At 33.1% G+C, this 21451-nt stretch overlaps 1 protein-coding gene across 1 annotated transcript; it reads right to left on the bottom strand.

Moving 5' to 3' along the window:
* Window positions 1-11478: 11478 nt before the first annotated feature.
* On the bottom strand, window positions 11479-20903 carry LOC143073075 (uncharacterized). Its single transcript, XM_076248326.1, has 3 exons — window positions 20502-20903; window positions 17124-17230; window positions 11479-12511 (listed from the first exon to the last, which is right to left on the bottom strand). The coding sequence occupies exons 1-3, from the start codon at window positions 20680-20682 to the stop codon at window positions 11855-11857; spliced, it is 945 nt and encodes a 314-aa protein (XP_076104441.1). The 5' UTR covers window positions 20683-20903; the 3' UTR covers window positions 11479-11854.
* Window positions 20904-21451: the final 548 nt, after the last annotated feature.

Below are 21451 nucleotides of genomic sequence, written 5' to 3'. Positions count from 1 at the left end.
TCCCACTAGGCAACGATCGCACTACGATCTGTGAAAAAAATGCAAATTTTGATGACTGTAGTGCGATCGTGTAGATCGCAATAAGGTCGTATCACAGTCGTGGTGAGGTCTTCAAGATCGTTATCAGCGTGGCCAACTTTGAACATGTTCAAAACAATCGTGGTGCGGTCGTTGCGAAATCAGATCGTAGTAGAAGCGTAGTGAGATGCTCTAAGGTCGTAGTAAGATCGCAAAGGTCGCTGTACCATCGTAGCGAGAACGTAGCGAAAGCGTGATTCTATTCGGAGAGACTGCACTACGATCTCACAGTGATGTTATTACGACCTCACTACGACCATCACGTTCTCATCACGCTCTTCTTACGACCTGACTACGTTCATACTACGACCATCATTCTCATTGTCATTTTCACATGACATATATTATATATCTCCCGAGTTTTTGTAAGTCTGTATGAAGTTCTTGTCCATTTTCTCTAACGGCTCAACCATGCTTCTCGTTTATATAGATTAGACCGTTGGTTTTCCCGTTTGAATGGTTTTACATTAGTATTTTTGGGGCCCTTTATAGCTTGCTGTTTGGTGTGAGCCAAGGCTCCGTGTTGAAGGCCGTACCTCGGCCTTTGATGGTTTACTTTTATAAAATGTAACTTGGATTGTGAGTTGTCTCATTGGCATTCATACCACATCCCCTATATCTATTGACACATCTGTGGCAGCTCTGCTATCGTTCACTAAAATCGTCATTTGAGCTTTATGGACCAGCAAAATGTTGTAATTTAGGTTGGATTGGTCGGTCCGAAATCTCTGCTTGATCAGGATTCGTTACTATTAGAGCCCCCCCCCCCCCCCTTGCCTCTACATTAACCCCTACCACCACGCCCACGTGTTCTAGAAGATTTTGGTGGAATAACGGTATTGTTTCCGAGAAATCTATGTATTAATCAGACATAGAAGGAACGGAATTGTATTGACATGGAACACGATGTTGACGTTATTACTGATAATGTAGTAAAATCGCGGTATGAACGTAGTACAATCGTGGTAAGAACGTACTATAATCACATTAAAAGCGTGGTAAGATCGTGTTGCAATCGGATAACTCGTGGTGTGGTCGAAGTGAGCGTAGAAAGATCTTGATAAGTGAAGGCAGGTCGCAGAATAAGCGCGGTGAGAACGTGATATAATCGTAGCGGGATCGTTGTAGAAGCGTAATGAGGACGTAAAAGCATCGTGAAAGCAACGAAAATTTACATTTTCATGCTGCTCATACCGTGACCTCACCACGATCTGAATTTATTTTAGATCGCGGTGAGCGTAGTGCGATCGTGGTCTAGTGGAACTGGGGCTTTATGTCGGATTCGAACACATCTCACTATTTCTTTTGGATTTTTTAAGGTTGATTTTTCTGTAGATTTTGTCCCATTATTTTTTATTGGGTAAACCCCATCCAGATTCTCAAATATAGAGTGCCTGTATTATCACCATAAAGTTCAAAAATCGACTGTTTGTAAAACCTATGACTGTGTTATCTATGCAATCGTTAAGATGGTCCGTATTATTACCCACATGATACGCGGTGCATACTGCCTATATTAGACAAACTAAGATTTTAATAAAACACTCGAACAGCAAGCTTAAATTCAGAATTTATTCTAAAATTCTAACTAAATAATGGTTACTTATTTGTACTTGCCTTTAAATTGATCTACAAGCTTTTCTTCTTAATTCATCCGATAAGTAGCTTCATGTAATAATGTATGTGTCCTTTTTCAATTTAAGTATCTTAGACCATTTCAAATTTTCACTATAAAATCTCTCTCAAGAACAATGAATATTTAATGGCATCCGTGACATAGTGTTCCAAGTATATATTTTTTGATTTTTGTAGGAAATATTGTTTTTATGTTAAAATGATAAACATGTTATTTTGGAATATAAATCAGGTTAATCATCAAATGCATGTCACCACACAAAATCATTTGTCTCATCTTTGTACTTTGAAAATAGATAAAAATTATATTCGGAATCAACAGAATCATAAATATGTTGCAAAGGAACTGAATCACTTCTAATGACTACTTTCTACAGGTATATTGCGACGAAGACGAAAGGAAAGGAGAAATAAATAGCAGTCACCTATAAGATAGATCACTAGCGAGATATATCGAAAGAAAAAAAGACACAATTATAATTGATTGTTTGGGAATTAAAAATATTTTATAGCACAATAAAAAAATTGTTTCTTTAATAGTTAGAATATTCAATGGATAATTTTTACATAGATTTCCGCATTGTTACTGACACACCTAATAAAGTGATTCATTAAGACTTAGTATTAATACATGATATGACTTCATACTAGACGAAATGTCTTGACTTGATTTAACATACCATAAGAAAATCAATATAATTATGTTTTAGGGTATTTTTTGCTAATTTTATGAAATCTGATAGGGAACAAATAAAAATGACAATGGATTCATGATTAAAAGAATAACCAACGGACTTGATTGTTTCATATGAACAACTAGTGGAGCAGCTACTGATTTCCCTTCCCGAATACATGAATTCACGCCAATTTTTGTAAGATCGTTACTTTTCTGGATCATATTTTTTTATCATGTCTTTTTGTCTCTTTTATCTAATCTACTATTTTGTATGTCTTTATTCCACCTTTAACTGTTTAAATACTCCTCTTTGGTATCTTATTAAAATTTCCGACGGTAATCTTACAAACCAAATGTAACTTAGCACTAGTTTGTTATCCATAAAATAAATTGATACACCAAATATGCATTTCGGCGAATATCAATGTCGCTTCGGTGATGCTGGAGGGCAAATTAATTGAAAATCCAAAAACCTAATTCAAACAACTTACATTAAATTCTTTTGTTTCTATCTATTTACCTCTATATACCATATGATTCCCAAATGACAACCTTTGGGTGAACAATGTATTACTAATACAAACATGAATTATCAAACTTTACCAAATTATCAAATTATTTAACAGCGGAGTAACTTATTGCTCAAAGAAATACTACGTTTTGGTCTGAATTAAAGTTCTACTCTGTGATAATTCGTTTGATTTAAAATGTTTAAAACTTTAGCAACTTTTTGGCTGGTGTGTAACGGCTACATACAAATGCATATACAATACAATATATATTAACCATGATATTTCACATTAAAACATAAAAAAACATACTAACACACATTATCTTTAAAAAAAATCTTCAAACATAAACAAAATATATACATGTAGACTGCTTGAGAATGGAAACGGGGAATATGTCAAACAGAGAACAACCCGACCAATTCAAGCATAAAACAGTTAAAGGCCAACAATGGGTTTTCAATCTTAAATGAAACTAAAATGCAACTTTTTGGATTTTCTTATTTAATCAACTTTCCAAGATTGTAATAAGACTAATTATCACTGCGTTTGTACTTACTTGATCATTACGACGGTTCCACATGTGGAACAGGATCTGATTACCCTTCCGGAGCGCATGAAATTACCCCTGTTTTTTTTTATGAGGATCGTGTTGCTCAGTCTTTAGTTTTCTATGTTGTGTTTCATGTGCTGTTGTTTGTCTTTTCGTATTTTTTTTGTTTTTGTTTGGCCTTGTTAGTGACAATTTAATTCTGACTTTTGAGTTTGAATATTCCTTTGAAATCTCGTTTTGCAAAGTGCTTAAGATGATACCGTGTTTTCTTTTTCTTTTTTTTTCATCTGCACTACAAATCTGTAGTATGAACAAAGAAATAATTGTTGATGATTTTACAACTTAAAAAGTTTGGTGACGAGATTTTGGGTCAACCGGGATAATGAATTCACACTGTGGATGCCTCTGGAAATAAAAGGTATGTTGCAATCAGAAACCTGAATGATGTTTTACAAGTAGCCTTTAAACTGCGGAAAGGGTGACACTTCTTCTACAAGTAGCATCGTATCTTATATCCCCATTTCGAGAGAACATGAGTGTACATTTTTTTTATGATAAGAAGTGTATATTGAGTATTCACAGGTGAGGTGTTAGATGTTTCCCTGTCCATTGATGTTATCATTTAAATCCAGGAGATATGCAGCTCTTTTTTTTATCCAGGAGAGTTCATTTGTATTTTGTTTGTGTTTAGTTTTAAAGAATTTTGTTATCGGGGTTCTGCTATTTCTTTGTTCTACGGTATGTAGCTTTCTATCTTCCTGTTGTATGACTTCCACTTTGATTAAATACAATATCTTGACCAGGTTTTGTATTTTGTTTGTATTTAGTTTTTGATTTTTAATGGGGTCCTGTTATTTCTTTGTTTTATTTGGCTATCTATCTTTCTGTTGTAAGACAACCATTCTGATTAAAAACATTATCTTGACCACGTTTTGCTAGAACTGAGTGTTTACAGAACATTGTAAGCAAAGCTTTAAAAAAGTATCTGCATTTTAACTAGATTGTTAGACAACTTGCAATAGTTCAATACCTACGAGTATAACTGCTGCGTGTAAGTACACAATCATCGCATAAAAAAACAAACGTACTCAACGTGTGTGTTCGTCTGGTGCTTACTCTTGACTAAGTTACATCTAGAAATTGACAATGAGGGTCGGTTGAAAACAAAAATTTACTACAAAAGACATGATTTCAGCTTTCCAATTGTGAACTTTCCATTTCTAAGTAGCAACATTCCAGAAGCACCTGCATACGGATTATATATCTCCCAATTGATACGATATTCCCGTGCTTGCATTTCCTATCATGATTTTCTTGATAGAGGGTTGTTGCTCACAAGGAAGCTATTAAACCAAGAGTTCCAAATGGTGAAGTTGAAATCATCCCTTCGTAAATTTTACGGACGCCACCACGAGTTGGTTAACCGTTATGGAATAACCGTTTCACAAATGATATCGGACATGTCGTCGTAACTTCAATCCCCTTCCCTTTCATGAATGTGACTTACCGAATTAGACTATTTACCGGATTTGTTATAACATAAGCAACACGACGGCTGCCACATGGGGAGCAGGATCTGCTTACCCTTCAGGAACACCTGAGATCACCCCTAGTTTTTGTTACTTATTCTTTATTTTTCTATGTTGTATCTTGTGTTCTATTGTTTGTCTGTTTGTTTTTTTCTTTTTTAGCCAGGCATTGTCAGTTTATTTTCGATTATGAGTTTGACTGTCCCTCTGGTATCTTTCGTCCCTCTTTTACCATTTGACAGTCTGTTATTTTGTAATTTATTTCGAGTCAGAACTGTTTAGTTTTGCTGCTTGTCAGAGCCATCTTTGTTGAATTGGAGTACACTGACGTTTATATTTTTTGCATTTTCAATATTACTGTAGGAATTAAAAGAAATAACTAAAATAAAAACAAAGTTTACACTTTTATAGTAGCTTTTAAGATTGTACATCACTTCAGTGGACAGGTCTGTTAGCATTTGATTATACTGGTACATATATGTACACTAATCTGTATGGAGGACTTAATTGTCTTGTCGCGATACGTCTGAATAAAGGCGTCACCCTTCGATTGGAACTAAATCTTGATCTCGCGTTAAAAGTTGAAGGTCTAGGCGATTGTCTTCTCCTCAATGAAGAATCAACAAATGGTCTCGAATTTCTTGGGTTATTCGCCCTCATGGGAGTATTCCTTAAACCTGGCCATGGTCTTCTGATTGTCCGAGCATCAGTTTGACTCCGAAATCCAGCATGTCAAAAATTTCGAGCTTGGCGATTGTTTCAAGCTCCAAAACCATTATTTCTACGGTTCGTCCACTGTCCACGGCCATTTGTTCTACGGGGTGATGCGAGTCTGTTCTGGTCTGTTTCTTCAATGGAAGATCTGGAATCATCGCTTGAAGATCTGAAGTCATTCGAATCTGTGAAAATAAAAAGATACAAAGGCGGGCACTATAACAAAAGGGTATCAAAAATAATATTTTTTTTTCAAGAAAACTATATAGATAATTTAGTATGCCCAGATGGAAGATGCATACCTCTTTTATTCTGGAAAACTTGTATAGGAATGTTCGTTGAAGTAAGAGAACTATTAGGAGGAATAAGTTATATTAGAGATATATAGATATAAGAAGATGTGGTATGAGTGCCAATGAGACAACTCTCCATCCAAGTCACAATTTGTAAAAGTAAGCCATATATGTTCATTTATTTTGGGGAACTGGTATTGGAACTAAGTTAAAAATATATTCCTCTTTAAGTCGAACTAGTATTGAGACTAATTAAAATATATAATTATGTCCCTTAAAGTTGAACTATTATTTACACTAAAAAATATGAATATCCCTTTAAGATGGAGAACTATTCTTAGGACTAGATACACCACATTTCTTCCTTTTAAATTGGAGAACTAGTATTAGGACTAGGAAAAATGTAAGATATATATTAAGTTTTGGACTGGTATTGTGAAAATAATTGTATCAAGGTCGAAATAACATAGTCGTTACATAAGTGCGTCACTGTTTCGTTATGATTTTCTGTGTATTTTGTCGTTGATGGACGATGTTCGTTGTTGTTCTGCGGTTTGCATGTTGTGTCGACTATCATATATTATTTGTTTGTTCGTTTCCCTGTGATGAGTGCTCTAGCATGTGTGTGTGTGTGTACTGTATTTATGTCGCTTACTTTTGTCATTTAAGCGATATTTTCTAACATTGCCATATAAGCGGGAGGTTTGGCTAGCCATAAAACTAGGTTAAACCCAACATTTTTTCATAAGATGTCCTGTACCAAGTCATGAATATGGCAGTTGTTATCAATAGTTCAATTCTATGTATGTTGGCGTTTGTTTTTGTTGCAAGTCAGTATTTCTGTTGTTCCTTTGTTTTCCTCTAACAGTTGATGTGTTACCCTCGCTTATAGTTTGTAACACGGATATGTTTTCTCTCAAGCGATTTGTGACTTTTGAACAGTGGTATACTACTGTTGCATTTTTTTTAAAGTTAGAGAACTAGTATAACAACTAGTTAATAAATGTTCTTTATGAAAATTGATAATTTGTTGTTTCTATTTTTGCACATAAATAACCTTCACAAAAGGTGTGTTTCATATTAAATTAAAAAATCTACACTGTATAATCACCTTGCGTTTTGGCCAGTCCTAACACTAGGAAAACAATCACAAGCTTCATCTAGACAACTCTCAACTATCTATTCTTTTCAGTTTCAAAACAAACTAGTCTTCAACCAGATGCTCCGCAGGGCGCAGCTTTATACGACCGCAGAGGTTGAACCCTGAACGGTTGGGGCAAGTATGGACACAACATTCAAGCTGGATACAGCTCTTAATTTGGATTGTGATTAAATAGTTGACACAGCATAGGTTTCTGACACAGAACGTATGTGGTCTAATGAACTTAAAATTTTTTTTTTGCCTTTGAGCAATTCACTATGCTGTTGAATATTAATCCTCTCAAAAAAATGTTTGAAGAAATTTTCTTTTTATTTATGAAATCTGAAATGAGAAAAATTTACCCCCCCCCCCCGCCATTTTTTTTTCACACCCCCCTTTCCCTTTTTCCAAAACTGATCTCAATTCAAATTTCTAATGGAGTTTGCAACAATAACTACTCGTTTAAATACATCATAAAATATTAAAATGTAACAAAAGGTGCTTGTTATCACTGAATGGTAAAGATTGTTTTAATTTATCAGTTGGTAGTAAAAGTGAATATACATTGTATTTTGTATAAAACAATGATTTAAGTGACTCAACTACTATTCTTGACAAAGAAAGATAACTCCAATCAATTGAAATTTTTTTACTATTGCACAATATTGTGCAATTAGATATTTCTGGCTATTGCGCAATACTGTGCAATTGAAAATATTTGCTATTGCACAATACTGTGCAATTGAAGATTTCTTGCTATTGCGCAATACTGAGCAATTGAAAATTTCTTGCTTTTGCACAATACTGTGCAATTGAAGATTTCTTGCTATTGCTGAATACTGTGCAATTGAAAATTTCTTGCTATTGCACAATACTTAATATAATAATTTTGGATCCTGATTTGAACCAACTTGAAAACTGGGCCCATAAACAAAAATCTAACTACATGTTTAGATTCAGCATATCAAAAAAGCCCAAGAATTCAATTTTTGTTAAAATCAAATTTAGTTTAATTTTGGACCCTTTGGACTTTAATGTAGACCAATTTGAAAACGGGACCAAAAATTAAGAATCTACATACACAGTTAGATTTGGCATATCAAAGAACCTTAATTATTCAATTTTTGATGAAATCAAACAAAGTTTAATTTTGGACCCCGATTTGGACCAACTTGAAAACTGGGCCAATAATCAAAAATCTAAGTACATTTTTAGATTCAACATATTAAAGAACCCCAAGAATTGAATTTTTGTTAAAATCAAACTAAGTTTAATTTTGGACCCTTTGGACCTTAATGTAGACCAATTTGAAAACAGGACCAAAAATTAAGAATCTACATACACAGTTAGATTTAGCATATCAAAGAACCCCAATTATTCAATTTTTGATGAAATCAAACGAAGTTCAATTTTGGACCCTTTGGGCCCCTTATTCCTTAACTGTTGGGACCAAAACTCCCAAAATCAATCCCAACCTTCCTTTTGTGGTCATAAACCTTGTGTTTAAATTTAATAGATTTCTATTCACTTAAACTAAAGTTATAGTGCGAAAACCAAGAAAAATGCTTTTTTGGGCCCTTTTTGGCCCCTAATTCCTAAAATGTTGGGACCAAAATTTCCAAAATCCCAACCTTCCTTTTGTGGTCATAAACCTTGTGTCAAAATTTCATCGATTTCTATTCACTTTTACTAAAGTTAGAGTGCGAAAACTAAAAGTATTCGGACAACGACGACGACGCAAGACGACGACGACGCAAGACGACGACGCCAACGTGATAGCAATATACGACGAAAAATTAAAATTTTTGCGGTCGTATAAAAAACATATATCCAGATCATAAGATCATAAATCAATAAGTTATTATACAGATGAAACGAAAAAGTTAATAAAGCTACTGCTTATAAGTTGATAAAAAGATAAATTCAAATTTATATCTGTAGATGAATATAAACTGTCGACCAAATAAAACTCTAATGCTATGGAATTCATAGTCTCATCGGTAAGTGGCACCGGAAGGTATGGCATCAGATGGTACCACCCACTTAGGAATATAACTCTAATGTTATATAAGCTAAAGTCCCCAAAGATCTGCGCAGAAACAAAAACGGAGTATATGTGCTAAAAGGCTCGCGAACGTAGGCGCAGACGACGCCAACGTGATAGCAATATACGACGAAAAATTAAAATTTTTGCGGTCGTATAAAAAACATATATCCAGATCATAAGATCATAAATCAATAAGTTATTATACAGATGAAACGAAAAAGTTAATAAAGCTACTGCTTATAAGTTGATAAAAAGATAAATTCAAATTTATATCTGTAGATGAATATAAACTGTCGACCAAATAAAACTCTAATGCTATGGAATTCATAGTCTAGTCAGTAGCCAGTACGTAGTTAGGAAGTAGTATATGTTTAATGTTCAAAACATTCTTAATTGTGAATTTTCCGTTTTTTGTTCATGTAAATGTATTTTTATTGAGAAAAAAAACTCATCTGCAACATCTTCGGGCTGACCTTAGTTTGATTTAATATAAACATATGGTGATGTGTTTAAATGTCAGTGGCACAACTATCCGCTAGAGACCGAGACGCAATCACATGAACAACTTCAAGCTACAGTATGGCCTCTTTATCCAGCAACGACCAAAGAACGAGCAACTACAGATCACTTACTTTCTAATTTCATAAAAAAAGGACAAAAATCGAAAATCAAAAAGCTAACTAATTCGAAAAGCAAGAAGTTTATACTCACTTTTGTTTGATAACAGCAGAGAACATTGTGCAATTTTAATATAGTAGATAGTAACAGAAAGGAATTTATTTTAGATTTTTTTATTACCTAGGCAGATTTTTCATCTTGCAAATACAGTTTCGAAGGATAAATGACATTGTTTGCTGTTATCTTCCAATTGTGACCAATCTGAAATGATGTATTTTTCTTAAACTATAAAATAAAGCATTTTTTTTTTAGAAAAAAATCCTTTCTGTTACCAACTCTGTCCTGTTACTGTTGTCCTGTTACTCGAGATACTTTCATGTTACCGACATATCTGACTATATTTTAGGATATTTCTAAACCTTTTGTATTGCAAATGCTAAAATCAATAATTGGCATTTGATAAACTATTGCAGGATATACTAGTACACCACAAATAGTGTCATAAACTTATTCCTTATTCCCATTAGAAACTTTTTAAAATTGATTCACTTTGGTAACAGGAAAGAACTGGATTTTTTTTATACCATTTTTAAAATTGCCATTGTTACCACATTTAACAATTGTTTGAATTACAGACAACAGTTCCTAGATCCTCAATGTGTGTTCTTCGATTTGTGTTATTAAAATACCTGGTCTAAAGATTTTTTTGTTTTTTTTCTTATTGCCAAAAATTAGACTTTTTCAGATATTGTCTCATATACATGTACATGTAAAGGCAATTTCTTATAATGCATGCCTACACAAAAATGGGAATGTACACATTTTAAGATTAATATTTAGCAATACACTCATCGCAGATACCAGGATTAAAAAAGTGTGCCTCCATTGCTGACTATTGGACTGGGTAAACCTTCGGGAGGAAAACCTCATAGATACCATTTGTTTTAAATTTTTGCTTCGGATGCGCATTTTGTTTAGAGCAATAAATGTGTTTTCACAAAGTGTTCAAAATGATCATGTATATATTTTCATTATAACAGGTTGCCTTCAAAAGAACCAATCATTGCCGCCGAAAACTAATAAGCAATTTCTCTTTGTCAATGTCTTGGGATTACTGACATTAATAAAATTCTTGAATCACAACAAATGTACAGATACATTTAGATTTTGATTCTAAATAAATAATTCAATGCTTTTATTATTTCGTGTATATTGTTTAGCAAATAAATGTTTATTACACATCACTTCCCATACTATGGTATCAATCATAATCCATTATATATGATTCATCTATAGGTTTGATTTGTTTTTCCTTCTTATTTTCAAACTTTAAAGGATGATCCTATACAGCATTTCCATAAAAGAACAGATTTCAAGATTGACATGCATATACGGTTTATAAGGTAGTAGCATTTATAAAGATGCTTTATTTTACTCTTATTTACCACACATAGACAATAAATATATAGATGATACATTAAAAATAATTATCAAAGTTTATAAATTTAATTTTGAACGCCAGACGCGTTTGAAAGCATTCAAAGCTAAATATTTCGTTGGCTTTGTCTTATACAGCAAAAGTTCGGTACTTATACATATTCCGATTTCAAATGTTTTGCTTTGAGCGTTCCTGATAAAGGTAAATCCAGAAATATCGCTTCGGACGCAAGAAATTATAAAACGTGTTGTTCTCAATATTTTATTGTCAATTCCTTGACATATGAAAATCATATTTTTTTCGAAAAATTGAAAGTTTGTGTAACTTAATTTCTAAGTATGACTATATAAATGTTAAGTCATATAAACTCAGAAGTGATGAATACGTGGCTGGTAATACCTCCATCGGTGATTAGATCTCCTCTAGCAGTGTTGATTACAAAAGTAAATAAGTGTGTAGTTTTTCAACCCATGGATTTTCTTTTAATAAAAAAATATCAATAGCAGCATAACCTCTTTGTCAAAACATTACAGAAGAATCAGTTGTTGCAAATTTCATGTATATCAAAAAGTATATGTCTGCTTTATGTTAGTGTGTACAGACTGACTTTTTTGTGGATTACATCATTCTGTTGTATTACTAACAAATTCTCTCCCCTCATCCATGTTAGATGATGCTGATTTATATGATTCATCAGAGTTATACTCATAAGTCTTTTCTTGATTCTCTACTTGTGTAGTCACTAGGTTATGAATTGGGCTTTTAACATTAGTATGGTCTGGGTCTACTGGTGGTCCACCAGAAGGAGGATGTGGAATTAGTCCTCCTTGTTCTGGTTGTGGCATTCCCATGTGACCCTGATGTTGATATGGATTATTTGGTACTATTGGCATATATTGTGGTCCTTCGTGAGGTTGTGGATGCTGTCCACCTTTTGTAGGACATTGATTTCCATCATCTTGTGGATAGGGATAGTTTGGATGGACTGGTAATCCATGATAGCCATGAACGAACTGTGGATAATAAGGATAAGGCTGAACTGAAGGACCTGGAACATCATCTGGACCTTTTTTCTCACTTAGATTTTGTTCATTGGGTCCATAAAATTGATATGGCCAATCCTCAGGTGGCATGTCGGCTTCAGGTGGTATGTATTCTACAGGTGGCATGTATCCTCCAAGTTCAATTTGATTGTATTCTCCTGGCACTTGTGGATTGTGGACTTCTTCTGGTTGGTTTGTTGCTCCTGTTTTGTCAAAAGAGTCCCCTGAACTTTCTTCCTGTTAAATAAAATTATGCTGATATAAATACATTGATTAAATTGATTGTGTAGGTTTTTTATGATACTACATGTACAAATTGTAAATCTGAAACTAAAGTTAATGTACAGAAATAATTCAAATGGAATTTAGCTACATATCCAGTCATAACTTCCTAGAGAAAGATAAGATAGACCAAATAACCTGTGGAAATGAAACCAACGTTTTACTTAAAAGAATAAAACATTAAAATAACCTGTCAATTATAAACATAGAAATAATTTTTTCTGTGGAAAGGGGGGGGGGGGGGATGATAAAATAAAAAAAAAATATTTGTGAAAAATTATGTGTAGGCACGTGCCTAAAGTGCCTAATGGCAGCTACGCCCTTGTCTGGGTAAACTGATTAGGGTGCATTCATACTAAAAATCTTTATACAAACTGATACTTCAAACTGAATATCTTTATCATATGATTAATATTAAACATTGTACTATATGTATTAAAATGTGTTGTAAATAAAACAAGATGTCTGGAGTACATCATTGAGATAGTAACACAATGACACAGAAAAAAAATTTAAAGGTTTTTAGCAATAGTCAGATTGTTGTCTCATTTGTCATTTCTTTTGACTTGACTCAGAATGTTTTTGTGATGTTCTTGTTGACTTGACTTATTTTTGTGATGTTCTTGTTGACTTGACTCGTTTTTTGTAATGTTCTTGTTGACTTGACTTGGAATGTTTTTGTGATGTTCTTGTTGACTTGACTTGGAATGTTTTTGTGATGTTCTTGTTGACTTGACTCGTTTTTGTGATGTTCTTGTTGACTTGACTCTTTTTTGTAATGTTCTTGTTGACTTGACTTGAAATGTTTTTGTGATGTTCTTGTTGACTTGACTCGGAATGTTTTTGTGATGTTCTTGTTGACTTGACTCAGAATGTTTTTGTGATGTTCTTGTTGACTTGACTCGGAATGTTTTTGTGATGTTCTTGTTGACTTGACTCGGAATGTTTTTGTGATGTTCTTATTGACTTGACTCAGAATGTTTTTGTGATGTTCTTGTTGCTAAATCTTAATTTCTTCAAGTGTTTTGTGGACTGTTGTTGTGTGCCTATTCCTCTGTTCTTTTTTCATGCTGTTGTCTGTTTTATTTGAAAGCTCCCTTTTACCCTTTTTTTTCTAATATTAGACATATGTTTAAGCACTCACAGATACCAATATCCCAAGCAACTGACAGATCCTTTTAATAGCTGGAAACTAAAATTGTATTTTCCCCAACATTCAAGTACATTTAATTTGACATTGAAAAAGTAAAAACTGAAAAAATGAAATATATTAAATAAAATATTCGTTATGTCAGATTGCCAATGAGACAACTCTCCAAAAGAGACCAATTGACACATGTACAGTAAAACAACAAAAATGAAATTAAACCTGTCTATAAAAGTGGTTCAAAGCATTAAATTAAAATGTCAAGCATTTTAAAAAGCGGTTCTCTATTTATGATTTTAATACCAATAGCATGATGGACAGACAATACAGCTCTGAATTTGGATTGTGATTAAATAGTTGACACAACATAGGTTTCTGACACAGAATGAATGTGGTCTAAGAACTTAAACTTAAAAACTTAAAAATTTTAAATTGGACATTTACCTACTATGGTCCAATATCCAAAATCTAAATACATGGTCAAAGAACCCCAAGAACTCAATTTTTGATGAAATCAAATAAAGTTCAATTTTGGACCCTTTAGACCTCAATGTGGTCCAATTTGATAACCGGGCCCAAATATCAAAAATCTAAATACATGGTTAGATTCAGCATATATCAAAGAACCCCATATATTCAATTTTTGTTGAAATCAAATAAAGTTTAATTTTGGACCCCGATTTGGTCCAACTTGAAAACTGGGCCTATAATCAAAAATCTAAATACATGTTTAGATTCAGCATATCAAAGAACCCCAAGAATTCAAATTTTGTTGATATCAAACAAAGTTAAAACTTGCCCCATAAGCAAAAATCTTAATACATGTTTAAATTCAGCATGCATATCAAAGAACCCCAAGGATTCAATTTTTGTTGAAATCAAAAAGTTAAATTTTGGACCCCGATTTGGACCAACTTGAAAACTGGGCCCATAATCAACCAGATACTCTGCAGGGCACAGCTTTATACGACCGCAGAGGTTGAACCCTGAACGGTTGGGGCAAGTATGGACACAACATTCAAGCTGGATTCAGCTCTAAATTTGGATTGTGATTAAATAGTTGACACAGCATAGGTTTCTGACACAAAATGAATGTGGTCTAATGAATTTAAAATATTTTTTTTGCCTTTGAGCAATTCACTATGCTGTTGAATATTAATCCTCTCAAAAAAATGTTTGAAGAAATTTTCTTTTTATTAATGAAATCTGAAATGAGAAAAATTTACCCCCCCCCATTTTTTTTCACACCCCCCTTTCCCTTTTTCCAAAACTGATCTCAATTCAAATTTCTAATGGAGTTTGCAACAATAACTACTCATTTAAATACATCATAAAATATTAAAATGTAGAATAAAGTGCTTGTTATCACTGAATGGCAAAGATAGTTTTAATTTATCAGTTGGTAGTAAAAGTGAATATACATTGTATATTGTATAAAACAATGATTTAAGTTGATTCAACTACTATTCTGGACAAAGAAAGATAACTCCAATTAAAAATTTCTTGCTATTGCACAATATTGTGCAATTAGATATTTCTTGCTATTGCGCAATACTGTGCAATTTTAAATATTTGCTATTGCACAATACTGTGCAATTGAAGATTTCTTGCTATTGCACAATACTGTGCAATTTAAAATTTCTTGCTATTGCACAATACTGTGCAATTGAAGATTTCTTGCTATTGCTGAATACTGTGCAATTGAAAATTTCTTGCTATTGCACAATACTTAATATAATAATTTTGGATCCTGATTTGAACCAACTTGAAAACTGGGCCCATAATCAAAAATCTAAGTACATGTTTAGATTTTCAGCAAATCAAAAAAGCCCAAGAATTAAATTTTTGTTAAAATCAAACTTAGTTTAATTTTGGACCCTTTGGACTTTAATGTAGACCAATTTGAAAACGGGACCAAAAATTAAGAATCTACATACACAGTTAGATTCAGCATATCAAAGAACCCCAATTATTCAATTTTTGATGAAATCAAACAAAGTTCAATTTTGGACCCTTTGGGCCCCTTATTCCTTAACTGTTGGGACCAAAACTCCCAAAATCAAACCCAACCTTCCTTTTATGGTCATAAACCTTGTGTTTAAATTTCATTGATTTCTATTTACTTATACTAAAGTTATGGTGCGAAAACCAAGAATAATGCTTATTTGGGCCCCTTTTTGGCCCCTAATTCCTAAACTGTTGGGACTTAAACTCCCAAAATCAATCTTAACCTTTCTTTTGTGGTCATAAACCTTGTGTTTAAATTTCATTGATTTCTATTTACTTATACTAAAGATATTGTGAAAAAAAACCAAGGTTTATGCTCATTTGGGCCCTTTTTTGGCCCCTAATTCCTAAACTGTTGGGACTTAAACTCCCAAAATCAATCCCAACCTTCCTTTTGTGGTCATAAACCTTGTGTTAAAATTTCATAGATTTCTATTCACTTTTACTAAAGTTAGAGTGCGAAAACTAAAAGTATTTGGACGACGACGAGGACCCCAACGTGATACCAATATATGACCAAAAAATTTTCAATTTTTGCGGTCGTATAAAAATCTAAGTACATGTTTAGATTCAGCATATCAAAGAACCCCAAGAATACAATTTTTGTTGAAATCAAACATAGTTTAATTTTGGACCCCGAGATGGACCAACTTGAAAACTGGGCCCATAATCAAAAATCTAAGTACATGTTTAGATTCAGCATATCAAAGAACCTGAAGAATTCAATTTTTGTTAAAATCAAACTAAGTTTAATTTTGGACCCTTTGGACCTTAATGTAGACCAATTTTAAAACAGGACCAAAAATTAAGAATCTACATACAGTTTGATTTGGCATATATATCAAAGAACCCCAATTATTCAATGTTTGATGAAAGGGCCCCTAATTCCTACTAAAGTTATGGTGCGAAAATCAAGAAAAATGCTTATTTGAGCCCCTTTTTGGCCCCTAATTCCTAAACTGTTGGGACGAAAACTCCCATAATCAATCCCAACCTTCCTTTTGTGTTCATAAACCTTTTGTTTAAATTTCATAGATTTCTATTTACTTATACTAGAGTTATTGTGCGAAAACCAAGAAAAATGCTTATTTGGGCCCTTCTTTGGCCCCTAATTCTTAAACTGTTGGGACCCAAACTCCCAAAATCAATCCCACCCTTCCTTTTGTGGTCATAAACCTTGTGTTTAAATTTCATAGGTTTCTATAGTCTATTTACTTTAACTAAAGTTATAGTGCGAAAACCAATGTGTCTTCGGACGACGATGACGACAACGACACCAAAGTCATACCAAAATACGAATGCAAATTTTTTTTGCAGTCTTATAAAAAAATTATTTATACATGCGTACCCCCTTAACCAAGCTTAGAAATTTGTGGAATAACAGCTGTATTAATTGCTGTTCAAAGCTCCTACCCCAATCCAGTCATGTGGAATATCACATGGTCTGTTGCAGTGATGTATCATAAGATCATAGTTATCTTCAACCTGTTTTCTTTTCTGTTTAGCACAGTCATCAGCATCTGTAAGGAAAAATAATAAATGAGGATCATGAAATTTTTGATGAATTTCAGATATATCTAAGGACAGGAATTTAAATTTTATATTATAAAACACTTCACAAATGCTAAAAGCAATTAAAGTCAATTAGGGTCAGTAAAACATTTTGTATAGAATACCCTGACTTTCAATGTGGCATTACAATGTAATGACCTATATATAGATATAGGAAGATGTGGTGTGAGTGCCAATGAGACAACTCTCCATACAAATGTGGCGTAATCAATTACATCTAAGATTTGATGGTCAGTTCTTAATCAGTTTAATGATCGTTCATCTTGTTTAATGTGACACTTTATAGGATACTTTAGTTGCACAGTTGAACTGCAATAGTTTATCCAAATAATCTAAGACCATTAATCAATGCCTTACACAAATTAAGAACATGTTTATAGCTCGATCTTGTGAGAAACTTTATGTATTGGTCAGTTATATTGGAGTAGTAGCTTGAAGTAACATGTTGTTTTATAGAGCTGGAATTTAGTAACGTTTTGTATTGGAAGTTATAATTGTGAACCTTCAAATATATTATATATATACATGTACTTTTATAAGATTAAACATGTGAACATTAAGGAGACTTAGTTCAATTCTAACAGTGACTTTATGGTGGCATATATACAAATTTATAGCTAGTTCCCTATGTAACGGGCAAGATGGAGTTACGATCCCGGATACGCAGATCCGAATTAATGACATAGTACTAAGACACACATAAGAAAGCCCCGTTATACAAATAACAATTTAAAAAGTAAACCATTATAGCTTGTTTCTAAAAGCTGTATCAAAAGTAGTTTGTCCAAATGAGTAACTGATTCAAGACTTTTCCATGACTATTGCAGACATCAATTCAAAAGTATGAGGCCATTATTTTTTTCTATACAACATATAACTGAATAAGACCGAAGACAAGTGGGTACATTGTATGGATAAAAATTTTTTGAATGCCTCTGAATATGATTGTCTTCTTCTCATTATGAAATAAATGGGGAATATATTCCCCCGCTTGAATATCATATTAAGTTATAAAGAGAACAATAAAAGTGACCCAACCCAAATTTGAACTTGATCTTAGATTTGTATATAAGATTCATAAAATTGGGTTGATGCAAACTTAAGTTAGAGAACGTTAACAAACAATTGTGACGTGGCATAACTCTAGAAGCCCCCAAAATTCAATCTTGATTTGCATTGTGTAGTAATAAGCATTATGGATAAGTTTCAATGCATTTGGTTGAAGCAAACTAAAGTAAGAGAACAGAAATGAAAAATTCATCATTTTTTTTTCATTTGTCAAGGGGCATTACTTTAGAACAGTAAAAGTAACGCCCCAAAATTCGAACTTAATCTGTATTTTGAGGTAATAAGCATTCTGAATAAGTTTCATAGCATTTGGTTAAGGCAAACTGAAGTAAGAGAACGGAAACGAAATATTCAGCAATTTTTATGTTTCTAAAGGGGCATAAACTCTAGAACGGTTAAAGTGGCGCCACTTAAATTCAAACTTGATTTGATCTTGATCAACATTTGGTTGAGGCAAACTGAAGTTAAATAACAGAAATCAACTTTGGAACGTACGGACGGATTTTATACAAATTAACAGACTGGTAACTTTTTCTTAAAAATTAAGTATAATTAAACGCTAGAGAGCAATCAGTGATGTAATTTCATTAGTGGGGAAGGCTGGCAGCCTGAATTCAGTGGGACTTACATTGTAACTATATCAATTAGTGGGGCGAGATGACAGCCTTTATTCACTCACATTTAACTCCTGTTGACAAGTGGGGCTATTGGTAGGCCTTTATTCATCTGGATTAAACTGTTTTAATTAGAGGGGCAAGTAAGATAACTTGAGTGGGGTGTGTTAGTAGAAAGTGGGGAAAGTTGCAAAAATGCAGTAGAAAGTTGGGGTGAGTTGGTATAGGGTGATTTGCCAATTGGAGTGAGTTCTTCTTCTTTAAGTTTTCCATTTGAATAAAGATGATTAATAACTGGTGCATATGTGGTCTATTTATTTAAAAATAGTTAATAATTCAATTATTATATACAAAACGGTGCAGAGAACAAATGTAGTGATTAAAACAATGTACAGAAGTTGAAGCTTAAACCTTTTTAAATGATAGTGGAGAGAAACAGTTCAAGATAATAGTTCTAGTTTTTCCAAATATTCAAGTCATACGTTGCATCTTTCCAAAATAGCATTCAGGGCACTAATGTCTTTTTTTTTTTTATCTATATGTTATATTAAAGTACAAAGATAAATTCTTTTCAGAGACATTGAATGCCTGGATAAGACATGTTTAGTTTAGTTAGTTTAAACATATTTTATTTGTTCTGTCAATGCTAGGTCAAAACTAGTCCAAATAATTATGGTGTATTGAAAGGCTATTCACCACAAAACACAATATACATATCCCTTCAAGAGGTCAAAACTATTTGGACTAGGTCATTACAGGAAAAGTGAAAGTATAAAAAAGTTTACTGAAAGTATATTAGGTTTGTCAATAACCGACAAAGAAACGCATCAAGTGTTAGTGACATGATTGATCCCCTAAAATGAAGAGACCTAGCATGCAGAAGAACTGATGCACGCCTTGCCATGTTCTATAAAATTTCATACCACCTCATCGCCATCACAAAAACAGACAGACTTATACAACCGCTCAGACAGTCCCGGAACTATTGCACGCACTCTCATATCAGATTCCATCCTGCAGAACATAGATACGTCAACAATCTTTCTTTCCAAGAACAATTAAAAACTGGAACAGCCTTCCTTGGAGTATTGTTATGAGCGACTCTAATGAGTCGTTCAAAACAGCCATATCAACCTACACCTACAGTCAGTAAATTCATCATGTGTAAATAGTTTTATCTTAATCTGAGACTACTATAACACACGTTATAGTAGTCTCAGTCTTAATATATAAATATATAAAATAAAAATATGCACTACCACTATGTAAAAATGTTATAATCAATTTTTGTTTTTAAATCATAAAATGTTAAACTTTCACTGTATATACCACCGGCACTTAAATTGTTTCTATCCATAGGAAGGTCGACTATCCATATTGATAGTCGACCTTCCTACGGATAGAAACAAGTGCCTGTGTACATGTACATTAGGCAGTGTGATTTTACAAGATATATATATTATATAGACTAAATAAATATTTTATCTTACTTGAACTTATTCTGCGTTTTAGAGAAATCAAAATAACTATTGATTACCTTCCTCAGAAGCAAACAGTAACAACCAATGAATTGTTGGATCGTCCTCATTTGGTGACGGACTTTTAATCGTACAAATTTGTTTGGCCGATGGAAAACATTTTCTCATATCATCCTGATTTAATTTTTCATTCGGTTCTTCAACATGTACACATCTTTTGGTTAAAGAAGATCGTTCCATCTTTCTTCCCTCTGAAAATGTTAAGGTTACAAGAGCGCAATTATTTGTTTACATTTTACCGGCAAGTTTCGGTACGAACTAGTTCCACACCAGTTTAGCCGTAAAGTAAACATCAGCATGTTGATGGTTTTCTGAACCTAAAGAAGAATCACACTGACTGAACAGATCCCAGCTTTTCCCCGGTATTTACTTTTGAAATACGCCACGAGTTTCTGTGCAGTGTCTAAAAATAGTACACGATACATTCATTTATTTATAGAATGAAGGATAGAATTCATTAAAGTCATTAAATAGGACAAGGATTTGTATAGTAAAATATTCCAATCCTTCTAACTATAAAAATCCTTGGATAGGAAAAATTAACAAAATGTATAGATGTATAGTTACAAATTAGAATAAAGATACGTTCAACTTTGTTGGGATAATATTATCATGCCAGGGGCGTATAGCTGCCGTTAGGCACTTTAGGCACGTGCCTACACTTAATTTTTTCAAATATTTTTTTTATTGGAAAAAAATAATAAACAACGTTATCTGTAGAAATTGTCAAAACTCTTTAATTATCGAATGTCATGTAGGTATACACTAGTCTCTCGTCCTTAGTGAATGCCACGCAATATTGGATAGACTATTGAATGTTATTACGATTTTACCTTATATAGAAACTATAAACTAGAACTTTGGTTCAGATCATTTAACTTCTTTCAAGAAAAACTTGAATGAACCTCAACTTAGACACATGAGTTTTTTAATTAGTTGTTGTTAGTTT

This window comes from Mytilus galloprovincialis, chromosome 4 (assembly GCF_965363235.1).
Source record: "Mytilus galloprovincialis chromosome 4, xbMytGall1.hap1.1, whole genome shotgun sequence".
NCBI lineage: Eukaryota > Metazoa > Mollusca > Bivalvia > Mytilida > Mytilidae > Mytilus > Mytilus galloprovincialis.
The sequence above is the reverse complement of the archived record's forward strand: the minus strand, read 5'-3'. Positions and strand labels throughout refer to the sequence as shown.